Source organism: Phocoena phocoena, chromosome X (assembly GCF_963924675.1).
Source record: "Phocoena phocoena chromosome X, mPhoPho1.1, whole genome shotgun sequence".
Lineage (NCBI taxonomy): Eukaryota > Metazoa > Chordata > Mammalia > Artiodactyla > Phocoenidae > Phocoena > Phocoena phocoena.
Window position 1 is genome coordinate 9,834,513 of NC_089240.1, and position 9,339 is coordinate 9,843,851.

The window sequence follows — 9,339 nt, forward strand, 5'->3', positions numbered from 1 at the left end:
TTCATGTCAGGCATATTTCTTTTTTTGACCAGAACAACTTAGTTTGATAGCTAACAGGCCAAAAGAATAATAGATTCCACAAACTTGTGTGGCCTTGTGTTTTTCCATCCCAACCCTATTTTTTTTTTTTTTTTTTTTTTTTTTTGTGGTACGCAGGCCTCTCACTGTTGTGGCCTCTCCCGTTGTGGAGCACAGGCTCTGGACGCTCAGACTCTGCGGCATGTGGGATCCTCCCAGACCGGGGCACGAACCCGTGTCCCCTGCATCGGCAGGCGGACTCTCAGCCACCGCGCCACCAGGGAAGCCCCCAACCCTATTTTTTATGTATAGGGTGATGTCTCCCATTTCCTTCTTGAGGGGCCTCTATTCTTCCCAAAGTCAGAATCACGCTTCTCAAACATATACCCCCTTTTTATTTCACACAGATGATGATATGCTGCACATACTTCTTTGCTGTTGTTTTTTTCAAAGCGTGTTCCGCCTTAGCAACGGTTCCCCAGCTGTGCCGTAGGTCTGCCTTCTTGGTTTTCACAGCTGGCCCTTGGGTGCGGATGTAGTGATTGCTTTAACCAGTCTCACGTTCCTCATTAGTAGGTGCTATTGTTTATGTTCTTAGGCACATTCCTGCAGCACGACACTCACTTTCACATTTCATATACTTGTACAAGTAGGATGCGTTCTTAGAACTGCTGTTGCCAAGTCCAGGGGCATGAGCTATTTAGGTTTTGATGGACAGGGTCAAAATTTGGTCTTTGAAAGAAGATAGGCTTCCCTGGTGGCGCAGTGGTTGGGAGTCCGCCTGCCAATGCAGGGAACATGGGTTCGAGCCCTGGTCCGGGAGGATCCTACATGCTGAGGAGCGACTGGGCCCGTGCGCCACAACTGCTGAAGCCCGCGCGCCTGGAGCCTGTGCTCTGCAGCAGGAGAGGCCACTGCAATGAGAAGCCTGCGCACCGCGGCGGGGAGTGGCCCCCACTTGCTGCAGCTAGAGAAAGCCCGCGTGCAGCAGTGAAGACCCAGTGCAGCCAAAAATTAAATAAATGAATAAATAAATTAATTTAAAAAATATATGAACTCAAAATTCAAGTATAAAAAAAAAGAAAGAAGATAGACCATTGGGATTAGCAGATAAAACTACTATATATAAAATAGATAAACAACAAGGATCTACTGTATAGCAGAGGAAACTATATTCAGTGTCTTGTAATAAACCATAATGGAAAAAAGTCTGAAAAAGAGTATATAAATATATATATATGTATAACTGAATCACTTTGCTGTACACCAGAAGCCAACACAACATTGTAAATCAAGTATACTTCAATTTAACAAAAAGAAGATAGGGCTTCCCTGGTGGCGCAGTGGTTGAGAGTCCACCTGCCGATGCAGAGGACGCGGGTTCGTGCCCTGGTCCGGGAAGATCTCACATGTCGCGGAGCCGCTAGGCCTGTGAGCCGTGGCCGCTGAGCCTGCGCATCCGGAGCCTGTGCTCCGCAATGGGAGATGCCACAACAGTGAGAGGCCCGTGTACCGCAAAAAAAAAAAAAAAGAAAAAAGAAAAAAGAAGATAGACCAGTTGACATTCCCAAGTATGATGCCAGTGACTTTGTACACAGGCTTGCTTACACAGCAGATGATCGGACTTCTTTTACTTTACAGATCGGCTGAGTTATACATGGCATCTCCTCCTGTAAATGGCAGTTGCGTGCATAAGGCTGAACGCTCCTTCTAGCACGTTTATATTCTGTTCATACCTTTTGCATGTTCTGTCAGCTGGAGGCCTCTTCCTCTGGCTTGTTAGGAGTTCTGTGCAGGCAGGAAATGACATCTTTGCTTCTCGTGTGTAGCAACTAAGTCCCCAAGTTTTTCATTTCTTCCCTTTTTGTATTTTTCTTCTCTGCAAGACTTTTAAAACATACTTATGTACTCACATTTATCTCTGTTTCACATTATGGCTTCTGGGTTTATGAAGGATCACCCTTAACATTTTTCTTCTCCCATGATTTCATATGTTTTAAGGGTTGCTTTTTTCCTTTTTAATGTTTTGATTTTTCTTCCATCTGAAATTTGTTTTGGAATAAAGAGTGAATTAAGAATCCAACTCCCCCTGTCCCCAGCTATCTGAATTGTCCCCAGAACTATTCAGTAATCAATTTTTCTCACATTGATTTGAAATACCATCTTTTATTATATAGCAGGCTCCCCTGTCTACTTGCCAACTCCTGCTCAAAAAATGCAGAGTCAGCTAGCCAGAGGAAGTGGTCAGCAGCAAGATGCTGCTTTTGTTCAGATCCCCTTCAGAGTAGTTCCGCTCCGATCACCCCTGCTCCGCTCTACCGGGAGAGGCACGCTTTTTAGGGGCGTGCATTTCAGGTTTTTTGTCACCTCCATTCCTCACCAGTTTTTGCTACACATCCTTGTCATCCTCATATCCTGGAGTAAGCTGTTCCCCAACCGACAAAATAGCCTCGCAGGTAACGTATGATACGTACAGTTGACATTATCTGTGGCTTCTTTGTTTGATGCAAGAAGTCGTATTTCACCAAGAAAAATAGATATCTATCTGACAAATTGGAACTTGTTGTCGTAGAAAAAACTTTGAGGCTTGATTTGTTCCAGGTACAAGTTAGTTATCTCCACAAAACTTAATATCGCCACAAGAGGTCACTTGTGGGTAGAAAAAAAATAAATCTTAGGAAACACACCACTGTTGAGATAGTCAATATTAACGTAAAACTGGTCTGGGAAGTTGGTGAAACTAAATAATTCAGATTTGACTTTTTTCTCTTTTCTTTTAAAGAGAATGTAATAGTGTATCCGGAAGAAATGGAAATCAAACTATGTATTATTTTTGTCCTAGCTTTTTCCACCCAAGATTTCTATATGATACAGCGTCTCAGCATCGTATGTTAGGAATAGGTATTAAGTCTCAGTTATACACCAGGAAAAGAAGAGTTGGAACCTGCGGAGAAATAGGAATGTTCTCGCAACCCAGGGGGCTTTTTGTGGGATGTTTTCCTTTATTCTCTGCTTCTGATGTTACCATTGGGTACCTGCAGTGGCTGGAGCTCCCCCACTCATGTTCCACGCCTGTCCCCACCCCCCAAAACCGCATAGCTCAGCTTCTTTCCCACGCAGGCCTCGGCGCCCCCTGATGGTGTGTTTGTGCACAGGCTTAGGAGAGCGGATCACATGGCAGAACGCAGGTTATGCTTGGACTTGAGTTGCTTCAAACTTCAGCCCCAATGGTGGCGCTTCCCCGCCGCACCGAGATCTTCCTGGTCCTTACAAATAAACAGAATTTTAATGTATACGCACATACATAAGGTGTTCAAGAGTCTTTCTTGGGAAAACCTGTCTTGTGTTCTGAGAAACTAGCTTTCCTTAATGGGAGTTTAAATGGCTTATCTTTTATGAAATTGGCATATAGATCGTAGTATATGTTTTAGGGCGATTATGGGGCAAAATCTTGGTCAGCATTCAAATTCTATTTAGTTATATATATGCCACAATTAAAAAAATACTTGTTGAATGTTCTCCGAAACAAGCAGGGGTAACCTGTGGTACACAGCCCCCTTCATGCTGCGCTCTTGGCCCCAGAAAGTGGGTTCCTCTCAGCGCCTTGGCCACACTCGGCTTGATCAGAGCACGCATGGGGCGCCACTCGTGGTTGCCAGCTGAGGAGGACGCAGTGAATGGGACCACGACTTAAAAAGTGTCCAGAGGTTGCATCCTCCAGTCGCTGCATACTAAATTAGGGTGTGTGAGTGTGTATGTTTTGGTCCCTCGATAAAAAGTTTTTCAGCTGAATTGCATCAGGAGTGACCGTCATTTCAAAAAGTGAAACGGGAAAATCTTCATGTCACCTTATGTCTATGGCGTTATTTTGCACTGTTTCATCATTGAAATCTATTCTTCACAGGAAAAATCTGGAATGTTCCGGGCTTACTAGCAAGCCTGGCCTGCCACCTTCTCCTCCTTTTGCCAGTTCAGGCCTTTCAGAGCTGATGACTTTTGAGCATTTGCCCTAGTTGTGCAGAGGCCTGGACTGTGATTACTGTGTCCGGAGGCCTTACGTCCCGTGAAGCCCGTTGTCCTAAGCGTACAGGTTACATGGCTGCGCTCACCAGGACTTTGTCCCCGCTGGCTGGTCCCTACGCTGTGCAGTTAGTATTTTCTAAATAACTTGCTTTTAGTTGTGCCCCTGACTTTAAAAGGTACCCACGAGGGCTTCCCTGGTGGCACAGTGCTTGAGAGTCCGCCTGCCGATGCAGGGGACACGGGTTTGTGCCCCGGTCCGGGAGGATCCCACATGCCGCGGAGCGGCTGGGCCCGTGAGCCATGGCCGATGGGCCTGCGTGTCCAGAGCCTGTGCTCCGCAACGGGAGAGGCCACAGCAGTGAGAGGCCCGCGTACCGCAAACAAAATAAATAAATAAATAAAGGTACCCACGAACCCTAACCTGTTGAGTGTCAGCTGCTTAGCCAGGAGTTTTAGCCCATGGTCAAGGCGCCCTGGCTTTCTTCCCCAGGGGCCACAAATGCAAGGCCACATCCTAGCATGTTTCTCCCCTTGCGTCGCTTAATACATATCCCAGACCAGGCCTGGCTTTGCAAGGGAGGCCTGATTCTTGCGTTATCTTGTGTATGGCTGGTCACGACAGTCCTAAAATACAGCTATGAAGAACACAATTTTTTTTGTATTGACAGTGTTTGATGTATCTGTGTCTTTTTTTTTTTTGTAATGAATCTAGAGTTTTTTAATATAATTTTGGGAATACGTTTTCAGAATTAGTCTAATTTTTTTCCCTATCTATATTCTTTAACTTTTAATTTTATATTGGAGTATAGTTGGTTAACAGTGTTGTGTTAGTTTCAGGTGTACAGCGAAGTGATTCAGTTATACATGTATCTATTCTTTTTTCAGATTCTTCTCCCATCTAGGTTGTTACAGAATATTGAACAGAGTTCCCTGTGCTGTACAGTACGTCCTTGTTGGTTATCTATTTTAAATATAGCAGTGTGTACATGTCACTCCCAAACTCCCAATCTATCCTCCCTGCCACCTTCCCCCTGCTAACCATAAGCTTGTTCTCTAAGTCCGTGTCTGTCTGTGTCTTTGAGCAGGGTCACGTCAATCGCAGACAGGTTGAATGTGGAATTTGCCTTGATTCACAAGGAGAGGAAGAAGGCAAATGAAGTGGACCGGATGGTGCTGGTGGGCGACGTGAAGGACCGCGTGGCCATCCTTGTGGATGACATGGCCGACACATGTGGCACCATCTGCCATGCTGCGGACAAGTATGCGTGTGGTTTGGGACCACTGAGGAGAGCGTTAGGGCGTCTCATTAAGAAAGGAAGAATGTCAGCTGTTAAAAACTAGGCTCACTTTTCCTAATTATTACTGATAGCTTAGTAGTAGTTTTTCAGACCAAAGTCGATTCTAGGCCTATTTTTTTTTTTCTCGGTAGGGAAAAAACTGTGGTCCTTTATGGCCTGGTTTTCATTTTCAAGGTTGAACTTTCAGTGTATTTTTAAAGAAGTTCAGAGAAGGTGCTTCTCCTGAAACTGAGCACAGGAGGAAGAAGACAGTCTTTCGGCCTCTTCAGGCCCTCGCTTCCTTGGCTTGCCTTCACTCCGGCCTTCTCAGCGTTGGCTTCCAGGGACTTAGAGCTGGGCTGTTCCGCGTGGGAGCCACCACCCAGCCATGCACGGCTGCAGAACGCGTGGACTGTGGCCCGTCTGACTTGAGATGTGCTGGGAGGGTAGAATGCACAGCCGGTTTCAGAGACAGAACAAAACAAAGAGTGTATAATACCTCAGTTTTGTGTATTGATTGTATGGCAACATGGTGACATTTTGGCCTTACTCTTTTAAACCTGGGCAGTTTTGTTCCCTGGGAGACATTTGACAATATCTGGAGACATTTTTGGTTGTGACAACTGAGGGGACGGGTGTTGCTGTTGGGTAGAGGCCAGGGATGTGCTGCACAGCAAAGAATTATCCGGGCCCAACGTCAAGGCTGATAATCCCTGATTTAAGGGAATGTAAAGTGTTTGGCCAGCGCATACCTTAAAAGATCCTGTTTTAGACTGATAAATGTGAGTGAAATTGGTTCCCTGTTTTCCTTTATGGAACACACTATTGCTTTTAAATTCACACTGAGGGGAGAATGCTTCAAGAATATTTGTGTGCACTTAGTTTTTTTCTCTTTTATTTTATAGGCTACTCTCGGCCGGAGCCACCAAAGTTTATGCTATCCTTACCCATGGGATCTTCTCTGGGCCAGCTATTTCCAGAATAAATAATGCCGCCTTTGAGGCTGTTGTTGTGACAAACACTATTCCCCAAGAGGACAAAATGAAACACTGCTCCAAGATTCAGGTACTGGCTACACTGCAGGCAGAGCCTCACATCTTGTGTGTGTGACCACTTGCTAAGCAGATGTCAGTAGAGGTTGTGGCTTCCCGTAATGGGAAGGTATGATACGTGTTAGATGTCTGGGAAAGGCTGGGGCAGCAGAGGTCAAAGTTATAAATAGTAAGTGAATAAAGCCAAAGTAAAGAACTTTAAGAAACAGGCTGTGGTAAAGCTAAACAGAGTTACCACATGACCCCCCTGGTCCACCTCTAGGGTTATTCCTCCAAATCTGAAAATGGCTGTTCAAACAAAACCTTATGCACGAACATTCACAGCAGGCCTTATTCACGGTAGCCAAAAGGTGGAAATGACCAGATGTCCACCGACAGTTGAATGGTTAACCCAAGTGTGGCCTCTTCATACGATGAAATATTCCTCAGCCTTAAAAAGGAAGGAGATTTTGATACTTGCAACAACATGGATGAACCTTGAAAGCGGTATGCTAAGTGAAAGAAACCAGTCACAAAAGGACAAATATTGTGTGATACGTAAACTAGATTCCACTTAGCTGAGGGCTCTAGAGTAGTCAGATTCATAGAAAGGGGAAGTAGAGTGGTGGTTACCAGGAGCGGGGTGTTTAATGGTGCAGGGTTTCCGTTTGGGACGATGAAAAAGCTTGGGAAACGGTTACACACCACTGGGAATGTAATTAATGCCAGTAAGTTCTATACTTAAAAATGGTTAAAATGGCATCTTTTGTGGTACATGTATTTTGCCACAGGTTTTTTAAATGGGGGAGGAAAACAAAGAAGCAGCTTGGCTGTGCCAGGGGTCTCTTAGCTTTACTCCTTCTCTCCCTCCTGACTTGGGAGGCCCCCGGAGAGTTGGCAATGATCACTTTACACCAGCTGGCCTGAAATAAGTTGAAGGGGTTTGAGTCCTCGTTTTGCCTCTGTGTCTTGGTGAACCTTGGCAAGTCCTTTCATTGCTGGAAGCCTCCATGCCCGTCATTAGAGCATGAAGATGGATCAGAGTGATCTGCTTCGTGATTTCTCATCCATCGGAGAGCAACACAGTTCATTCGGCACCAGGAGATTCATTAGAAAATGGTCAAAATAGCTATGCCTTAGATTTTCATGTCTGATTCTCAGTAGTTGAGCAAATTAAGGCCCCTGGGCCCAATCCAGCCCACCATCTCTTTTTGTAAATAAAGTTTTACTGAAACACAGCCATGCCCATTCATTTATGTATTGTCTGTGGCTGTTCTCATGCTGACCCCCGAGTTAGATGATTACAGCTGTGCTGTCAAACGTTACAGTTTCTGTGTTTTCAGAAACCAAGAGAGAGAAAAACCTTCCACATAATGATTGAGTAAAATTAATTTTAAAACAACAAACACTGAAAGTAAAGGATGTCTCTGGTTAACAGCGGCCCTGAAAAGCCTTTGAAGTATCTGCACTGAAAAATCTCACTTCCAGGATCCCGTACAGGATTGTAATTTGAAGACAGACCCAAAACTGTCAGCCCTCTCAGAAGAAATGGCTGTGGGGAGGTTCGACAGTAGCACATCTTACGTGCTGGAGAAAGCGTTTCTAGGCTTTCTGGCTTCTAAGTTTCCAATTAAACATGACTGAGATGTCCCACTTTCCTCTCCTCTTTTCTGTCTTTTCATTGGTGTTTAGGTTATTGACATTTCGATGATCTTGGCCGAGGCAATTCGAAGGACCCACAACGGTGAATCTGTGTCTTACCTGTTCAGCCACGTCCCACTGTAAATCCAGGATGTGAGGTGTGGAAGCAAGCCTGCTCTGGCTTCTGACTTGCGTGCATTTGCCTGATTTATTAGCTTTAGGACTAAGTAGTTATATTAATGCAAAAGCATCAGATCTTTGTATACTCCGAGGGCCACTGGTTTTCCCCCTCTTAAAGCTCCCGACCATTTATTTTCAGTTTGGTGGAGAGGGCAGTGGTTATTTGATCTTTAAGTGAACAGTCTTAAATGAGGAATGTTTCTGTTATCGTGATTTGTTCTGATAGGTGACCTTTTTTTCCTTTGTTCTGTCAGTGCTTTGAGGCCACAACTTTCAAGTTTATAATTCCATTGTGGAAGTTCACAGTTTATGTATTTCAGGATTACCAAAGGTCAGCTCAGATTAAAGCCTCTGTGTAAATATAAAATGATAATGCCTGTGGACATTTGGGTGAAACCCTGTAGAGAATTAGCCTTTTGCTTCTAAGTCAAGCTTAGAGTTTTTAATACCCTGAATTTTGAGTATTTGTTTTAGTGATCAGGTTTTCAATAAACCATTTTGGTTATTATGCTTAATTTGGACCAAATTTTATGTAGCTGAAGATGGCCACTGACACGTTTATTTCTGGTAAACATTAGACATATCAGAGGCAATGTAGTTCAGTAATTTTTTATTGCCACTTCTAAAAATCGTAACTGTCACTTATCTGAAATACCTTGTTCTAAGATTCCAAAATTATGTTCAGCAGTAGAGCTGACAGAGAAACTGTTTTGAGGTAGTCTGCAAGTTCACTGTCACGTTCATGCTGTGTCCATCCCAGATGCACCTCATGTCCTGCCATCTTGTTTTTTTTAATGTCCTGTTTTTAGCTCTAGCTTTTACTTTGCCTTTTTTCCAAGAGTTCCATGTTGTGGGTTTCCGTCACAACAAAGACTTCTTCGCTACGTCCCCTCACATTTACTAGTCTGATCTCTGTTTTGCTTTTGACATGAGAAAAAGGTGAATTGTTTGTGGGTGCCTCCAAATACATATTTAAATATTATTTCGTTAGTGTTGATCTCATGGTCTTTTGCCTTTTGTACTCACAGGTAGCAAGCCTTCTAGGCAACAGATTATTGTAACTAAAGCTGTTACATGAAAAGTGTGGGTGAGAAAGGCCTAGGAAAAAAAGGGCAAATAAGGAAACATTAGTTGCTCCATGAAGTTAATGTTCAAATGGTGGCCCAGGA

At 44.1% G+C, this 9,339-nt stretch overlaps 1 protein-coding gene across 3 annotated transcripts in view; it reads left to right on the forward strand.

The window, feature by feature from the left end:
• The window catches only part of PRPS2 (phosphoribosyl pyrophosphate synthetase 2), a 30,136-nt gene extending 21,017 nt beyond the window's left edge, over window positions 1–9,119 (forward strand). For 2 of the 3 annotated variants that reach the window (XM_065900318.1, XM_065900320.1), the window contains exons 6-8: window positions 5,127–5,300; window positions 6,224–6,383; window positions 8,042–8,134. In XM_065900318.1, the coding sequence (XP_065756390.1) occupies window positions 5,127–5,300; window positions 6,224–6,383; window positions 8,042–8,134 (427 nt within the window). Of the gene's footprint in view, window positions 1–5,126; window positions 5,301–6,223; window positions 6,384–8,041 lie in introns of all 3 variants that reach the window. The other variant, XM_065900321.1, reaches the window with a different exon arrangement.
• Window positions 9,120–9,339: the final 220 nt, after the last annotated feature.